This window comes from Tubulanus polymorphus, chromosome 10 (genome assembly GCF_964204645.1).
Source record: "Tubulanus polymorphus chromosome 10, tnTubPoly1.2, whole genome shotgun sequence".
NCBI classification, from domain to species: domain Eukaryota; kingdom Metazoa; phylum Nemertea; class Palaeonemertea; order Tubulaniformes; family Tubulanidae; genus Tubulanus; species Tubulanus polymorphus.
In genome coordinates, this window is record NC_134034.1 from 9,680,823 (window position 1) to 9,700,017 (window position 19,195).

Below are 19,195 nucleotides of genomic sequence, written 5' to 3' on the forward strand. Positions count from 1 at the left end.
TAAGTTTTATACAAGGCAAACATTAGTTTCATGGACAGAAAAAACTGAAATTTCTAAGCAAATGAAAAAAAAAAACAAACTTTCACAGATCTACACGGACTAAATTATCATGATTACAATTAACAATAATTTAAAATAATTATGCATATCTTTAAATATATATATATATATATATATGTATATATGGTTTTAATATATCACAATATTAATCATAATAATAATAATAATAATGATAATAATAGTACATTTTACTAATTATACAAAGCCATTATTAATTGACTAATTAAATACGTGAGTAGCAAAGATTAAATGCAAAGTGATTTTATCCAAAAAAATCAGCAGTTATTGGAGCAATGAAATGATTTGAAGACATGGTTCAGTTGACTATTTCCCAAAACTCTTCAATTCTCGACTGTCAACTGTATTTCTCAAACTCTTACTCAGTATTTGCAATAGAATCTGGGTAGAATTTTAGCGGTATCAACTTTATCGCAGTAAGAGACAGTTTACTGTATTTCACAAACTCTTACTCAGTATTTGACACCAACTCTGGGTAGAATTTTACCAGTCTCATCTTTACCGCAGTAAGAGACAGAGTCTACTGTATTTGACAAACTCTTACTCAGTATTTGACACAAACGCGGGGTAGAATTTTACCTGTCTAAACTTAACCGCAGTAAGAGACAGAGTCTACTGTATTTCACAAACTCTTACTCAGTATTTGTCACTGACTCGGGGTAGAACTTTATCAGTCTCAACTTTGCCAAGGGAGATAGAAAACATCGTAAATCAAGTAAGTTGAGAAAAATTGCAAAAAAATAAAAACAAGACTTAGTAAAGTCAAAGATATGGATTGCGTGTTGTCACGATATGGAGGGAGTACGAGATATGGAAATTTGTAAAAGTACGTTCGGCAGTAGTAGAAATCCCTTCACTCTTCTAAAAAAGGAAGTCATGATTCGCTTCAATTTTAACTAAAGATACGTTGAATTACACAACTGGAAATACTGCGAAAAAACATTAATTCATATAAGCTGTTACATTGATACTAATGATGATCTGGATTATCGAAATGCAAAAGCATTTTAAATACTGCGCATGATAGCCGAAAAGTATTTTCACATGCAAAAAGAATCATTTGTTTGAAAACAACTGTTAGATAAAGCTGCTTCGGCGCCCCTAGAGCTATGATGACGACGTCCAAGCTGTTTTAGAGCCCGAAACAGTTTTTTTTTTGTACCACTTCTTATATTAGTTTGAAAACAACTGTTAGGTTAAGTTCTTTTGGTGCTATGAAAGATATTTTGATGCTGTCCAAGTTGTTTTAACGCCCTAAATAGTTGTTTCGGGCGTCATTTCTTATCTCAGCACCTTCAGTATTTTTTTCGCCCTGGAAGTTGTTACGATGTCATCAGAAGTTGTTTTGATGCCCTAAAAAGTGTATTAGAACACTAAAACTTGTTTTGTCATCATCAAAATTGTTTCAGTACTGTAAAATGGTTTTAGCGCTCGAGAAGCTGTTTTTTAGCACCCTAAAAACTTTCAGCCACCACATAAATTCGAACAAAAATTCATGAATTTTTGATATGACACAACACAAAAAGCGTGTCTGAATCACACCTAACTTCTTCTGACTCAAATCCTGACTTAAGCTGCGACATTTTTCGACGGCGAAATCGGAAATTCACCTTTGTCCCGTAATCAGGCCGCGATACCAGACCATAAAACATCAACTTAAGCACAACAGAAATACGTATAGAAATGCAGCTAAGCTTCGAATATCGAATCAATGAAATTTTTTAATTCATAGGGTTTTCTTTCATTTTACTCGACAAAAACTGAGGTATTTTACGTTAAATTATTTGTTCAAATGGCCTCTGACCACCACCAAATTAAATTAAAACATCAGCAATTCGAAAAAACTATATTAAACCGGTCACTGAATAGGACATTTTATTCGAACAGACAAGTGGCTTGTCTACGATTCGATGGGGTACTAGCCTCGCCATGATGGCGCACCGTGATTATACAGAAAAGTTGATTCAAATTCAATTGAAATGCAGAACGAAATTGAAATGCGGTAACCCGGTGCCACTAGCGATCCTGGTGGATCATAACCGATTCCTAACTCGCCGCAGTGGCTTTGGCGGTACCCCGTCGAAGAAAAAACTACCACAATTATGAAACTTGCAGTCGACTATCGTAAAGTTAACAGACGGTTTTAAATCCTATGACTAATCAAATTAACCAATCCTAAGTCGTTTGATCGACAACGGAAGCCTTTTACCAGCCTTGACTAAACAAACTCAGACCCAGTTCCACGGTAGACGAGTTCAGATTTTACTACTCGTCAAAAAACGAACGAATTTCGACTCGATGTTAACTCAAACTCATAACTGTGGAACCGAATCATGAAGACTATTCCCATCCATGCAGAGTTACAACCACTTAGTTTCCCTTGAAACTCATCACTATTTATAACCATCGAACCCGGTAAAGCTCGATACTAATCGAGAGATTCGCGTTTCATTTCTAAGCGTTTGACGGCCAGACTAGAGCGAGATTTTTTCCGTTTTTCTTGAAGCACACCGCGTTGTTGCCGCTGTCACCGCCGTTGTTGCTGTTGTTCTGTTGAGGCTCCATCAAAATAACGACCGTTCGAGATTTACCGCCGAGCATGCACTGCAACTGATGACTGATGATGACGCGCAGGTTTTTCTTCTGCGATCTGAAATAAAGATCAAAACAAGAAGTTTAAGAGACAGCGGGATCATTGAAAGTTAACCCATTAGCACACAAGCCGCGCCCATATCCACCCTGCCTATTACTCCTCAAGCCACCCGTATCCGCCCTGCCTATTACTCCTCAAGCCCCCGTATCCGCCCTGCCTATTACTTCTCAAGCCCCCGTATCCGCCCTGCCTATTACTCCTCAAGCCCCCCGTATCCGCCCTGCCTATTACTCCTCAAGCCCCCCAGTATCGGCCCTGCCTATTACTTCTCAAGCCCCCCGTATCCACCCAGCCTATAACTCCTCAAGCCCCCCCGTATCCGCCCTGCCTATTACTCCTCAAGCCCCCTTATCCGCCCTGCCTATAACTCCTCAAGCCCCCCCGTATCCGCCCTGCCTATTACTCCTCAAGCCGATAGCTTATGATAAACTAGACGCCCGAGTCCTCGAAATACAGCACAGAAATCAAATTTTCTGAGGAGCAATTGACGCTTCGTAGTGAAATTTCTGAGTGCCAAAATTTCTGAGTGCCAATGGGTTAAGATAGGGTAGGATAGGAATTTGGAGCTGTAAAGTGAAAAAAACTTACTTTTGCGATAGTTTACATAAAGTGCCGACCAGTTCGCCGATCCTATCTTCGTTGTTCCGACTCAGTAGACAAACGACGAGATCATTGCCGCCTGACAAGTGAATAATGGCCAACTGATCTTCACCGGGCGTAACGCTTAATCCGGTCACCTGAGAAGAGAAAATCAAATTTCGCTCGATCAAGTCGACAAGCAAGTACCACATCCAGTACGTAACCGAAGTATAACCCAGTTATTAACCATAAATAGCGTACAATGGAAGTGAACAGGTCAATAACATTCTCCAAATTCCTCAAGGTTGGTAGGTTTTTAGTAAGATTTGATAATTACACTGAGTTTCTTAGACATGAAAACACCGTTTCACAACCGCCCTAAGAATTACTGAACCCACCCTGCGAGCTACTGAACCCGCTCCGCAAGCTACTGAACCCACCCTGCGAGCAACTGAACCCACCCTGCGAGCTACTGAACCCACCCTGCGAGCTACTGAACCCACCCTGCGAGCTACTGAACCCACCCTGCGAGCTACTGAACCCGCTCCGCGAGGTACTGAACCCGCTCCGCGAGCTACTGAACCCGCCCTGCGAGCAACTGAACCCGCCCTGCGAGCTACTGAACCCACTCCGCGAGCTACTGAACCCACCCTGCGAGCTACTGAACCTGCTCCGCGAGCTACTGAACCCGCCCTGCGAGCTACTGAACCCACCCTGCGAGCTACTGAACCCACCCTGCGAGCTACTGAACCCGCTCCGCAAGCTACTGAACCCACCCTGCGAGCTACTGAACCCGCTCCGCGAGCTACTGAACCCACCCTGCGAGCTACTGAACCCACCCTGCGAGCTACTGAACCCACCCTGCGAGCTACTGAACCCGCTACGCGAGCTACTGAACCCGCTACGCGAGCTACTGAACCCGCTCCGCGAGCTACTGAACCCGCTCCGCGAGCTACTGAACTCGCTCCGCGAGCTACTGAACCCGCCCCGCGAGCTACTGAACCCGCCCCGCGAGCTACTGAACCCGCCCCGCGAGCTACTGAACCCGCCCTGCGAGCTACTGAACCCGCCCTGCGAGCTACTGAACCCACGTTTGAGCTACTAAACCCACCCTGCGAGCTACTGAACCCACCCTGCGAGCTACTGAACCCACCCTCAAGCTACTGAACCCACCCTGCGAGCTACTGAACCCACCCTGCGAGCTACTGAACCCACCCTGCGAGCTACTGAACCCACCCTGCGAGCTACTGAACCCACCCTGCGAGCAACTGAACCCACCCTGCGAGCTACTGAACCCACCCTGCGAGCTACTGAACCCACCCTGTGAGCAACTGAACCCACCCTACTTACACTCTACAAGCTCTACTTACACTGCTGATTGAAATAGCACCTTTCAACGATTTAAACTTAGACGAATCAAGTTTATAGATGAAGCGATCGGTCACAACGAGGCACCGGTCGGCCGATTTATTGAATCGATTTGTCTTTTTCACGCGGCACGAGAAAACAACGCGACTGAATTTGTCCTTGAACTTCAGATCGTTAATCGCCGCCACGAACGACGCCGTGTTGTCATTATCGTGAACCTGTCAAGGAATAAACGAAAAACTATTCTTTCAATTTCGAGGAAGCGTCTGCATCGTTTTCATACGCCAATCACTGTAGACTCCTCCTAAATCAGCACTATAGGGTTAAACCATTAATTAGGTGGTTTTGTAAACACATTTTATCCTACTTCCTAAACCAAAGTTTCAAAAATAATCCTGGTTCCAACTGTACCGATTTAGGCAAAGTTAACTGTACAACTACAAATAGACAAATATGTCTAATCGCCTATTTCTCAACATTGAAGGAGTTTTAAAGGAGTTTTGGGCATTTTGCTCAAATTAAAGGAGTTTCAAGCACCTTTAAATCAATGTGTTTTTAAGGAATCAAGGAGGCCTAGGGACGCTGCTGTACGATGCTGTAATACAAAATTCAGATCCTGTTCTAGATACATGTATATGACGGATGAGTTCTGAAAAAGGTTTGAAGGAATCAAGGAGTCGTCCGGACCTCGTTAAACCGACCTTCGCCAAATAGTTTCCTTCCCATTTGCGTTTGAAACCCCACGCGCGTCGTTTGTTGTTCAGCGCGTCTGCTGCGAGTACTTTCAACTGTAACATCGGGCGTTCGTCGCGCGGTATCTTCGACAGCACCATGTGAGCTCGCCAGCGGTCGTGCATAGTACGCAGCTGCAGCTGGAAGCCCGCCAGCACCAGCGGCGCATCGGGCCACGGTAGATGCTTGCCGTAGTCGCGCATTTTTTTCACGTTCCTGAAATGTTAAGTATTGTAGTCATTCGCGATGGTATTATACGCAATCCGGTTGGTCAATCAGAAAGAGAGGAGCCACTAGAGAAAGGATGGTCACGAATGCCATCGCTCAATATTCTCAGATCGGAGTCACACTTGGAAACTGAAACATGGTTCCTTCGCGCTACGATCAATTTCAAACGGACCGATCATACTGCACTTAACGTTCTCGTGTTTAACCCTTTCAGTGCTTGCTAATTAATACCCTATATTGCTGAAGATAATTTGAAAATTCTGAAAAATTCCACCCTTGTGTGATGAATAACGGGAATAGCACTAGTGCGTCTACACCCTGGCGGGGTATATCGTTAGTTACTAGTATTTCACTATGTTTGACTGGTGCTGCCATCTTTCAAGAGAGATAATTAGTAATTACAAATTAAATCAATACACCGCTAGCAAAATCCATCACTGATTCGTACACCCCACTGCGGTGTAGACGCACTGAAAGGGTTAACCGCAAATAATTTTAATCATCTACGATGAACTCGGTCTGAAGAATATTCACATCGATACAAACTGTGACCGAGTAGATGGAAACAGATGCCTCTGACGATCTGATCTGATAGCGACTTAGTCATAAAATCTAATTATTACTAAACCCTCCATGTTTACGAGCGAATTCTTATTTGTTGGAATAAACTTACTTGAATTGATGAACAAGCTGATTGATATACTGTCGTAGTTTATACCGACGGAAGCGATTCATGATCACATGACCGGCAGCCATTTTACGAGCTCGAATACGCGCCAACATCCCTCGCACCATCTGTAAACAACAACAACAACCGCACAACACCTTATAGCAGCGATCTTTTGGCAGAGATTCGACCGATCAATAGTCACATCAGAATAACAAATATAGAAAAATTCATCCTTGAAAATACTATATCACAGCATGATCAATTTTGCTGAGTCACTTAAGGTATAATCAGGCTTATTTCATACATCATAGAGGTCTTGCAGCCCTGACCAAAGCCATATCGGTCGGCAAAAACTGATTACATGACGGAACCGCTAAGTTTGTAAATCCCCCAATTATCTTTTTTGGTTATGCACGACAAGTCTGCAGTGCTGGTTGGCAAACAAACTACATCGCATGCAAGAAAGACCTCTCGGTGAAACCGATCAGGATATACTACTTTCAACAATGAGTTTCGTTATTGTTACACAAGACACTTATAAACATTTTCTGGCTGCCTTTGATGATTTGGACGATGAGAACACCATATGTCAGAATGGTCTTTAAAATCAATTCACTCGATCAGATGATATCATAAGGGGGTTGATAATAATAGCAGCCATCTGTTCTACGATCTGTTTAGATCAGTGATGATGTCATAGGGAGATTTATGAAGCAAAGATACGGATGAAGATGAAGTTTACTCGGCAATCCGATATTTGGATATTCACGGAGGCAGCCATCTTTTCAGGAAACGTCTGCCAACGATCGATCGACTGTAGTTACTCTACAAACCTTTTGAAGGAAGATGACGATTCCGGGAATCATGGCCGACCGCTTTCCTTCCAACGTGAAAATTGTCCGCGGAGATCGGATGAATATCTTGGAGCGCCCGTACTGAACGTCGTCGGCGAAACCTTGCTCCGACAACAGCGCCTCCACTCCGTCGCGGTCGTTACCGCGGTAATTCGGCCACGTGTATTGCGAAATACATTTGTATCTGCGTGAAAAAGAAGAAATACAACGGGTGAAGGTTAACCCTTTCAGTGCGTCTACACCACAGTGCGGTGTATGAATCAGTGATGGATTTTGCTAGTTCACCGCACTGCGGTGTATTGATGTATTTGTCTCTATTGAAAGATGGCAGCACCTGTCAAACATAGTGAAATACTAGTAACTAACGATATACCACGCCAGGGTGTAGACGCACTATAGTGCTATTCCTGTTATTCAACACACTAGCGTGGAATTTTTTGAAATTTTCAAATTATCTCCAGCTCTATAGGGTTTTGATTAGTCAGCACTGAAAGGGTTAAGATTTTCCAAACCGAGTTCGCGAAAGTCAGAAATTATGAGTGGATTAATCAAATAACAATAGACGGTTCAGCGTAGGGGAACCCTTATAATCTAGGATCTGGTTTTGTAGCAGGTTTAAAAATTTCTAAAATAACATCGAACAATTTTTTCGCTGAGCCACTCCAGCATCATCAAGTATAATGTTCAGAACGGCATATTAGCCCACAGCATAAATAAACAACTACATGTGTATTTAGAAAATGAATGAATAGATTAACACGAATCAATGGGCATGACACTAAAGCATTTTAGAATATATTGAGGGTACTGGTATATGAGGCACCACTGGCAAATAATTGTGAGTGAAGTTTAGGATCCAGTTCCACAGTTATTGGTATTGGAATTATCTCTAGAGTTATAATTAGTTCATTTTCAATGAGTTTACTCCCGAGTCAAATAATTGCGAGTGAAGTTTAGGATCCAGTTCCACAGTTATCGGTGTTGGAATTATCTCTGAGTTAAAATTTTTGTTCATTTTCGATGAGTTTACTCCCGAGTCAAATCTTAACTCACAACTGTGGAACTGGGTCCAGGTTAGCATGATTTAATACGTATGGTCTCCTTGATTTAACATTCTGGACCCAGTTCCACAGTCGTGAGTTAGAGTTAACTCTGAGTTAAAATTAGTTCATTTTCAAACTCAGAGTCAAATCTCAACTCAGAACTGTGGAACTGGACCAGTTGCTCAAAAGTTGGTTAAAGATAACCAGCGAATAAATACCATAGTAACAATTGAATTTTAATTGTCACTATGTCAACTATCCACTGCTTAACTCTAACCAGTTTTTGAGCAACTGGCCCCAGGGTCCAGTTCCACAGTTCTGAGTTAAGATTTAACTCTTGAGTTAACTCATTGAAAATGAACTAATTTAAACTCAGAGTTAGCTCAAACTCACGACTGTGGAATATCATCATTTTATACACAATTTTTAAAGATGAATCTTGTTTCAGTTGTGATTCAGTCGCGGCTTTATAGATAAGTAGAGAAATGTACCTACCTCAGTAAGAAGTTTCTGTAAGGCATGCGGTAAGCGAAGCCGGCTCGTCGTACGCGAACGTTCTCCAACAATCCGAGATACATCACTTGGTGTTGAACGCGCTGCTCGTTGAACGCGTGCGCCGATTTCTCGTCATTCGGTTTAATACAGCGCACGTAGTACGGCACCTAGCGGCGAAAATAAACACTACATTCAGCAGCAGACGATGAATGAATTCGAAAATGAAGAAGGCAATAGAGGATTTCGCTTGTTGCAAGTGAGGTGCTTCCACCAGGTGTCGCTAGTGTGCAGTAGGACATCAACTACTGCGGAAATGGAGGATTTCGCTTGTTGCAAGTGAGGTGCTTCCACCAGGTGTTGCTAGTGTGCAGCAGGACATCAACTACTGCGGAAATGGAGGATTTCGCTTGTTGCAAGTGAGGTGCTTCCACCAGGTGTTGCTAGTGTGCAGTAGGACATCAACTACTGCGGAAATGGAGGATTTCGCTTGTTGCAAGTGAGGTGCTTCCACCAGGTGTTGCTAGTGTGCAGTAGGACATCAACTACTGCGGAAATGGAGGATTCCGCTTGTTGCGAGTGAGGTGCTTCCACCAGGTGTTGCTAGTGTGCAGTAGGACATCAACTACTGTGGAAATAGAGGATTCCACTTGTTGCGAGTGAGGTGCTTCCACCAGGTGTTGCTAGTGTGCAGTAGGACATCAACTACTGTAGAAATAGAGGATTCCACTTGTTGCGAGTGAGGTGCTTCCACCAGGTGTTGCTAGTGTGCAGTAGGACATCAACTACTGTAGAAATAGAGGATTCCACTTGTTGCGAGTGAGGTGCTTCCACCAGGTGTTGCTAGTGTGCAGTAGGACATCAACTACTGTAGAAATAGAGGATTCCACTTGTTGCAAGTGAGGTGCTTCCACCAGGTGTTGCTAGTGTGCAGTAGGACATCAACTACTGTGGAAATAGAGGATTCTACTTGTTTGCGAGTGAGGATCCACCAGGTGTAACTTGTGTGCAGCAAGACATGAAATGCTATTCAAAGAGTGATAGTTCAAATATTGACGTCGAAGTTCTTCTCAGACCTGAATAAAATGTTTCCCAATTTTGCGGATGTAGAGGGCTAAATCAATTGAAACTATGACTATGTCCTACTGTTGCACGCACCATCTGGTGGAATTAAAAGCCGGGAATCAACTAACCTTCGACGCCAAATTATCAACGAGGGCTATGATCGAGTTTTTAAAGTTCGTTCCGGCCGTCAGCGGACGTTTGGTGACCTGCGACACGCAAGTGGCGCCCTCTGGCCACATCATTCTCAGCAATTCATCCTCGCTGTAAACGAAACGAAAATAAAACGCAACACATGAGATCAGACATCAGTAAGGCAATTCGAGGTCAGTGACGATGTCATAGGGAATTCTATTCTTTTTAGAAAAGATCCATATATCAATGATGGCATCATAGCGAGATTCATGGAAGCAGCCACCTTCTCTGGACTCTGCAGCGGCGTTGGAACCGTAGCGACTGCAGCGACGAAAGCCGTGGCAATAATTAACCGAATGTCGTTTTTTTTCTTTCTATACTATGTTTTTGACGAAATTGAAGTAAATTCGCCACGGCAATATAAGAACCTGTCTAAGAATCAACAATTGGCCACCGCGGCAATCAAATATTGCTTCCAACACGCCTGCTCTAGATTCGTCATCTTGAACAAATCACTAGAGAATTCGATGATCTCATAGGAGGAGCTACTAAATAGCTTCATCTATCTTCAATCTGCTCAAATGGCAATAAGAGGCTTTTTTTACAGTAAATTATAATTATAATTACGGTTGTAATTATCATGATAATAATAATAATTACTATTATTGTCATTATAATTATTATAATTATCATTATTATTATTATTATTATTATTATTATTATTATCATTATTATTATCATTATTATTAGCATTACTATTATTATCATCACCATTAATCTTCTTTTTTTCTCTAGGGGGCCTGAACGTCCTAGTGATTGTACAGCCTTTTAAGGCTCTGTTCAGGTCCCTCATCATCAATCGACTTATTTGTTATACATTTTATTTGTAATTATAATTGATGATGAAATAAATTACATTACATTAAATAAGAGTAGTCGGATAACGTCGCATGTTTTTACCTGTTGTAGAGAAGTCGTTTGAAATCTTGATACAACAAGTCTTTATTCTTATCGATAAATCCCAGAACGTCGTAGGTCACTCGGCCGGCGTAGTGCTGCACGCAAAACTGTTCGGCGTATTTCAGCGTTTTCTCCGTCGGATTCAACTGTAAAATAAAACCGACGATCGATCCGTAGGATTATCCTGACCACGCGGCGAAGTCTTACGATAACCATCAGGGTCTAATAGATGCGATGGTGGATTGAGGGCGGTAGACTGAATGACTGGTACATTTTTTTTTAAATACATCGTATAATCCAATTTAGTAACATCGAACTGACATAAGATACATAAGAGAGACACCCATTAAGCAGGAAAAACCAATTATGGACAGGTCCATCTCATTCAAAATTCGAATGTGCCTCGCAATACGTCTGCAATTTATTTTGCGATGAAAATTCTAAAAAGATAACTGCCAAGAATGTTTGCGCTTCAAAATCCGCCCTTATCCTAGAATCCTAGATCAGCCCTTGGCGGTAGAAATAAATACTACAGAGGAACCTCGTTACAACGAACTCGGATACAACGATTCATTCATCAGAGCAAATATAAAATTTCGTCCTGAGTAAGAAAATCTTATTTATTTCATACTGGATAAAATGAACTATCGGTAATAACGAACATATTTTCTGGTCCTGTGAGGTTCCACTGTAGTAGCGACTATATCCAAACTTTGTGTTCTTATCGAACTCGGACCTAGATGTCCTTGAAACCGCTCGAAGAGCCGCGTTTCATTGTTTGAGGCGATACTCACCGCTCGACTGGTAAAATGTTCATGCTTCCCTAATTTCTGATTCATCACATCGAGAAACATCTGTTTGAGAATAATAATAATAATAATAATAATAATAATAATATCTTACGTTTTTGCGTACATTCTCATCAAAATCACGCGAAGATTATTCCATCGTATTCTAAACCTTAGCCCGCTTACCTCGTCGGTAACTTTGCCAACGTTCAAGCACGCTTCGTCCAAAATGGCGAGGATTCCTTTATGAGGCTGTTCGACCAGGTCACATATGACTTTATTGTTGAAATAGTCGACCTGCAAATTTTCTACATCTTAGAGGGATTTCATAAAATGTGGCCGCCATGACAACACCATACCTGTCAGCGACTCACATTAGGCTACCGATGGCTACTATCTTTGGCTACCATTGGTCACGGCATCAGAAAATGACTAAATTTCAAGGAAAATTCTTATTTGTTCTTTACGGAACAAGATGGGAAATTCAAGGCCCCCGTGGCAGGCATATCAGATATCAAATTACATTTTTCGTACAAGACACAGAGCAAGATGGTCAATACAAAATGGACACCATGGCAGCCATCTTGGATATCAAATTACATATTCATACCCATAATTAGAGCTGGTAGGGGCAACACGCAAAATTCAAGCTGGCCACCTTGACAGCCATATTGGATTATGTAGACCATCTTACGTTTTCTTAATTATAAGGAAAATTTGTTGATAAGTTTGGCAATGAGGGGAACGAGGGGAATGAGTGGAGCGAGGGGGACGAAAGGAATGAGTGGAACGAGGGGAACAAGAGGAATGAGGGGAACAAGAGGAATGAGGGGAACGAGGGGAATGAGTGGAACGAGGATGAATGATCGATACTCACGTGTTGCCACTGTATCCCCTCGCGATTATATTCGTCCTGTTCTTGTTTTAAAACCAATTCGATGAACAACTGTTGTAGTTTCTCGTTGCAGTAGTTTATACAGAACTGTTCAAAACTGATGCAAAAGAAAGAATCTAGAAAACTGTATAAATTGGTCGGAGGTTTTCGGAGGACACATCACGGTTATTGGATGGGGGGTTTCATGTTGATGACGCAATCATTTGGTCCTAAATAACCCCGGGAAGGTTTTAGCATACATGTAGTTTAAAACGTGAATTATAGCAAGGAGACATTAGATTTAGATAAAATCGTAACAAAATGAAATATCATCAGCCGTTTCGGAAGATATCTCCCTCTGTGAGGAAATTAGCGAACTAGCCTATAGCCATCCAGTGACGAAGTTCATGACCTATTTTTCTTGATGCTGTAACGTCGATATGTTTACGTCGTTTCCGCTTTAACCGGAAGAAGATGACAATAAGGAAGATCGAAACATTGAAATATAAATCAATTAAACTCCATTAACCCTTTCAGTGCTGACTAATCAATACCATATAGTACTGGAGATAATTTGAAAATTTTGAAAAATTCCACCCTAGTGCGTTGAATAAGGGGAATACCACTATAGTACGTCTGCACCGTGGCGTGGTATATCATGAGTTACTAATATTTCACTGTGTTTGACAGGTGCTGCCATCTTTCAATAGAGATAAAAACTAATTACTAATTACAGCAAAATCAATCACTGATTCATACACCGCACTGCGGTGTAGATGCACTGAAAGGGTTAAGACATAATTACCGATATTACCTGTTATTGTCGAATATTTCGAATCCGTAAATATCGAGAACTCCTATGACGGTATTCTTCCCGTGACGGATGACATCTGCTTTCATTTCGATTGCGTGATTGATTCGCCCGACGATCCACGAGAACATCCTCTCATAGACGGCCTAATTCGAAAAAATTAGAATAGCGTAAAAATTTCCGATCAGGTGTGTCGAGGGTTATGTTTAGAGGGGGGAGGGACAAAAATATTTTAGGATACCTTATCACATCATTAGGGGCACCTATAAGCCAAAGCCATGAAGCCGAGTCAAGCAGTCCGGGATCTTCCCCCAGCAATTTTTAAAATTTTAGTCTCGTCTGAGGCCATTTCAAGGCATCCTTAACAAAATTTTGGATCAAGAGAAAGCTTTTTATTAACATTTTTAGGGGCATCTCAAGAGATTCATAGGGGAAAAGACCCCACCAAGCTACCTTTGACTGCGACTGATGTTATCAGCCAATGCTGAAATTGAGCACACCCAGAGACACCTTTTGATGCCTTCGAATGCCGTTTCCACTTTTAGTTTCACCTAAAAGCGTAGCTATGAATCATAAACTCTGATTCCTCTGATGATCTGATCGCGTAGATAGGTCGCGAAAAGTCGTCGTCGTACCTTTGCGAAAGCGTCCCTGGCGTAATAAGCATCGATGACCGTGTGTTGTTTTTCCATGATTTCACCGCGGGCCGCGACGACCCGATAGCACAACGCTTTCTCCAACTCCGCCTCGTCGACCGATAACAACGTGGCGATATTAGCGAGAATATCTTTATCCGGAATACTAGCGTGGTCGCCTTCTTCGTCGAACTGCAGGTTTCCCTGAAACAACGTAATCAATAATCGCTTGATTCATCGCTAACTTGTAACTCAGTATTCCTGAAGATGACTATTAGTATATAATCGAAACGTTTCATAAACTACCAGCTCAAGGAAACATTTTCAGACTTAATCTTATCGTTATCGTTGTGGGATTCCCGTTATATATTATCGATACAGTAAAATAATGACTAGGCTAGAAAAAATTCATACCAGATTCTCATTTCGGCTTAACTTGAAGTTGACCCAGCTGGCAGCTTATCTACCGTGTATGTTACTTTTTTCTTAAAATTATGATCAAGCTAACAATAACTGAATCCATTAGACCTGGCGGAAATGAACTGATTACAAATTTCAACGCAGTTTAAAAAATGACCCGGCTGATCAGGAGAATCAAGGTTCCGCAATAGTTTTATCGGAAATAAACTAGAAATGATTTTGATTTAGAGAGTATTTTGCAGACCACCCCAGATAAGACCACTTGAATATCTCTTCCAACTTTTTTTAATAGCCTATTTCCCAAAATTGAAGTAGTTCTAAAGGTGTTTTGGGCATTATGTTCAAATTGAAGGAGCACCTTTAAAAGCAATTTCTGTTTAGGAGTTATAAAGACATCAAGGAATCGCAGGGACCCCGTTATAAAGGATCACACAGGATTGCAAAACGCGCATCTCTTACCAGATGTAAAACCGACGCGACGACTTTCCACAAAGTTTCCGCGTGTTTGAACGGGAAGCCGATCGCTTTCATCGCTTCCAGAACACCGCGATAGTCTCCGCGATCGTTGATAGATGGCACCGTCTGATCGCCGCCTTGTCCGAGGAATAAATAGACGCCGGTGTCACGCGCGAGTCGTAGCTCCAAAAGTTTCTTATCGGTGGCGCCGGTTAGCAACTGCAACGAAAAATTCGAAAATATTTCCGCCGTTCTTTTGCGTTAGTCTTTTTTTTCCCGCGCCATTTCGAAGAAATCGCGAAAATGACGAAAATAAGTACCTGGTAAAATGCGTGAAAATTTCTTTCTCCTTCTTGTTGGTGGACGACCCGTGACTGTGGAAAAATAGGTATTTACGAAATCATTTCTGAATAACATTCGAACAATAAAAACATTCTGAATATCGCTCAATTATTGCTTCATATTGATGCGAAAGCAGCAGAAACCCTTATAATGATATTCAAACAAACAAAAAAAACATGCCTGACGCAAACAACTCTTTTTCGAAACAAAAAAAAATCCTTGGAACTTATTTGTTTTCGTGCTAAATTTGTCCAGTTAAATTTCCACATAATTTCAACACGCAATGAAATTCGAATAATTACATTTACGCAACCGCAAAACAATAATGGAGTAATAACTTCCTGAATTTACATCACCTAGCTGTCGTTTAGAGAGATAGCTGATCTTGCACGTGATGCCATAGTTTGCCGATTATTGCTTAACACAACACGAGATAATCAGGAATCAGTTCCTAAGTCAACTCATCGAAAATGAACTGATATTAATTCAGAGCAATTAACTCTTAAGTACCGGTGGAGTCAGGTTCTGAGTAATGATTCAACTCATTGAAAATGAACTGATATTAATTCAGAGGGTGTAGGGGCATCTCCAAGGGAAAGCACAGATAAAGCCCAACGGTATTCCAGAACCCTCGGAACCCCCTACCATGTTTACGTATACCCTATAGCCACAATATCTATTTCGACGAGAACAAATTTCCGAAATAGCGACGACCAACCTTTTCGAGTAGATAATTATTGATATGTCCGCCGATCGGGTCGCCTTTGAAATCGAAGTTGATGTCCATGTATTTGCCGAAGCGACTCGAGTTATCGTTGCGATTCGTTTTCGCGTTCCCGAACGCCTCCAGAATGCAGTTCGACTGAATCAACACGTTCTTCACCCTGCAAAATAGAATCGCACGAATTCACAGATTTCTAACGCAATTTTCTTTTTTTTCCGGAGCCAGTTTTTAAAACTGGACACCGAGTTTCGGCGACGGACGTTTTTTGACGAAGCCGAGATTTAAATTCTTGGAGTGACTTCTATTGGGATACACGAAGCGCATGAAAAACAAAACATGACTTATTAATGCGATGATCGATTTTGAATTGACAACCGAACCGATGATAACGCGTAACTTTCTCGTGTTAAAACGCGACTGATCTTAATCATCTACGATGAACTCGGTCTGAAGAATATTCACATCGATACAAACTGCGACCAAAGATTGACGACTTTCAAACGCGATCTGAGTTTCACTCCGAAAACATGGCTTCACAATAATTTACTTAATTACTAGAAAGGCTAATTTGAAACTTTCTCGTTTAAACGCAACCTATTTTACAGGGTAGGCCGAGCTACAAATAAATTACCTTTCTACTTCTTTCTGTTGACTGACGTTTGTTATAGCAGCGATGTATCTCATGATTATTTTCGACGCTTCCGTTTTTCCAGCTCCACTTTCACCTTGAAATCAAAATAAAAATCCGATTAGATCTTTGACATCCGGTCTATGAAACCAAACGCAGGTTAAGAATTGATTCCTAGAGATAACCAATCTAAGAGCTGGTACCCAGTTTGAGGATTTTTCGACGACATAACTTTGAAAGCCTATTCAAGCCCTGAAATCATCCTGTATCTCTAGTAGAAATGTTCGGGAATATTTTCTATTCATAGTGTGGGGTTTCCTGGATCAGTCATTACTGGATGTAAGGGATTTTCAAGGAGAAAACTTTAAATTTCGATGAAGCGTCTGCATCACTTTCATATCCTAATTACTGTACACTCCCCCTAAATCAGTACAGTTTACCTCAGTAAACTATTAATTCAGTGGTTCGCAAGCAAACTTTTATCCTAAACACTACCTAAACTTGGTTACTAATTCGCAAAGCTTTAAAAGATAAGCTTTTTATCAGGTGAAGCAAATCCTGGTCCCAACTGTACCGATTTAGGAGTAATCTATAAACTATTACAACTAAAATATCTTTAATTGCCTATTTCTCAAAATTAAAGGAGTTTCAAGAACCTTTAAAAGCATTTTCAGCTTAAAAGGAGGTTTCAAGGAATTAAGGAACCATAGGTACCCTGGGGCCAGTTGCAAAGTCGTGACCTAAGTCCAAAAGTGGTCTTAAGTTGTTAGATTGGCTATAGAACTAAGATGGTCTTAGACTGGTCTAAGCCATGACTATGCAACCGGCCCCCAATTTATTATATATTTCTTTCATTTATCGTTACAACACGGATTTATGGTGTTTTATAAAATTTATTGCAAACGCGATACACACACACATCCAGGGCCATACAGTGACTACAGCACAGTGAAAAAAGGGCACCAACTTTGAAAAGGGCCAATTAATGCCCAGCGAGTGAGTTTGAGTTTGAGTGCCATTTATTGGTATCATGCCACTAAATTTGCCTTCACATTCAATTTGCTTGTGCCTTTTATAGATTTTTGGTGAAATTTGCCCTTTTTCGATTAAATTTATAGAGCAACAATATTGTCTCTTTTAGAATAGTGCCCTATTGAGTATAGGCTAAAAGAAAAATGCCTTAGATTGCCTTTCATGATTTTGGGAAATTTATTTCATTCACATTTTGCTTTAGGCCTAGCACAGAAAGGCAATTATTTTCTATGGCGCACAAATTGTGTGCCCTTTACTTTTTTCCCGAAACATAAATTTTTCGAGGGCAGTTGAAAACTGCGACTACCGCACGTGCTGCATGTGCGATAGTCTGGATCCGTGCCTGACGCACGTACACGCACACACGTACCCGATATGACGATGCAGGTGTCTCGCGACTGACGTTTCATAGTTTTATAAGCCGCGTCGGCGATCGCGAATATATGCGGCGGTCGTTCGTAGATCTCTCGTCCGCGGTAGTCATCGATGACGTCGACGCTGTACTGATCGACAGCGCGATACGGGTTCACGGATACGACTACCTCACCGATATACGTGTAAATCTTACCGTGTTTGAACCTGCGCGAAAACAGAAGGAAAATTCAATTAATTCAACTTATGCTTAAACTTCGAGGTTAATGACGCGAATGATGTGAGGATACACCAGGTGTCGCTAGGGTGCAGTAGGACATCAATTCATTACCACAACAATAGAGGATTGCACTTGTGGCAAGTGAGGATTCTCCAGGTGTCGCTAGTTTGCAGTAAGACAAGAATTTATCACTGCTGAAAACTTGTTTACCAGTGCAGAAAACTAGTTTATTCTGAGTTAAAAACTTGGCATTGACCTCAAAAATTTTCAAAACTAAATTTACGTCCCGGTGCGATTCAAGAAAGAATAGGTAGGCCTACAAATGATAAATTGTACACATATGTTTACTTGAATCTGTCTGTAAAGCCTCTTGACAATGATTAATAGATGAATATCTTTAATTTTTGACACATATATAAGGTTAGTCTATGTTGACCCTTGGCCTATTTGAAAAATCAATTTTTTGATTGATTCCTTGCTTTTAAACTACTCGCCTGACATTTAGATTCGATGTAAACGAATTCAATGAAAGATCGTCCAATAAACAAAAATCACCGACACCAAATTCCGGCCCTTCGTGTATGGCTGCCATCATTGCATGCTCACAGTAATAATTAGTTAACTTAGCGAAAAATTCTAATTGGAAAAAAATCCCGAACGCTACTGATATTGAGTCATCGGCGGCCGACTGACCGTACGGTGCTGCCACCTCATACTTCCTACAACATCCTCGCTTGCCAGCTGTAGCCAATAAAATCATAGACTAGGTAGAGACCGGAAACCAGTCTAATAAAATCTTTTACTATAGTCGTTCTAGGTTGAGAATCCAGATCGTCAAGGTTATGTTTTAAGAGCCCAAAGGGTCAGAGTTAGGTTAGGATTAGAGGGAGACTTAGGTTAAAGATTAGGGTTTAAAGAGAAAAACAATAGGTAAATGTAAAAAATAATAAAAAGTTGCTTAGCCGGTACTCTGTGCGAATGTTCAAATCCCATTTTTGAAATTAACATCGCCGAATATGACTAAACATTTTGAAAAACT

General features: G+C 41.3%; 1 protein-coding gene across 1 annotated transcript; it reads right to left on the minus strand.

Annotated features, from left to right (window-relative positions):
• Window positions 1-271: 271 nt before the first annotated feature.
• Window positions 272-18,828, minus strand: LOC141911831 (unconventional myosin-Id-like). The gene is made up of 20 exons (XM_074802892.1): window positions 18,651-18,828; window positions 17,935-18,143; window positions 16,536-16,629; window positions 15,899-16,064; window positions 15,159-15,212; window positions 14,842-15,057; window positions 13,963-14,166; window positions 13,331-13,473; window positions 12,520-12,634; window positions 11,829-11,939; window positions 11,649-11,708; window positions 10,855-11,000; window positions 9,891-10,023; window positions 8,701-8,867; window positions 7,142-7,346; window positions 6,312-6,433; window positions 5,380-5,626; window positions 4,681-4,896; window positions 3,320-3,468; window positions 272-2,728 (listed from the first exon to the last, which is right to left on the minus strand). Exons 1-20 carry the CDS (start codon window positions 18,749-18,751, stop codon window positions 2,533-2,535), a joined length of 3,054 nt encoding a protein of 1,017 aa, XP_074658993.1. The 5' UTR covers window positions 18,752-18,828; the 3' UTR covers window positions 272-2,532.
• Between the last annotated feature and the right edge of the window lie 367 nt (window positions 18,829-19,195).

Coding starts and splice junctions, on each gene's coding strand:
- LOC141911831 (XM_074802892.1), bottom strand. CDS start 18,751: ATGATGGCAGCCATACACGAAGGGCCGGAATTTGGTGTCGGTGATTTT. Junction 10,024..10,854: donor AAACGACTTCTCTACAACAG/GTAAAAACATGC, acceptor TTTCGTTTACAG/CGAGGATGAATTGCTGAGAA. Junction 2,729..3,319: donor TTATGTAAACTATCGCAAAA/GTAAGTTTTTTT, acceptor TCTTTATTTCAG/ATCGCAGAAGAAAAACCTGC.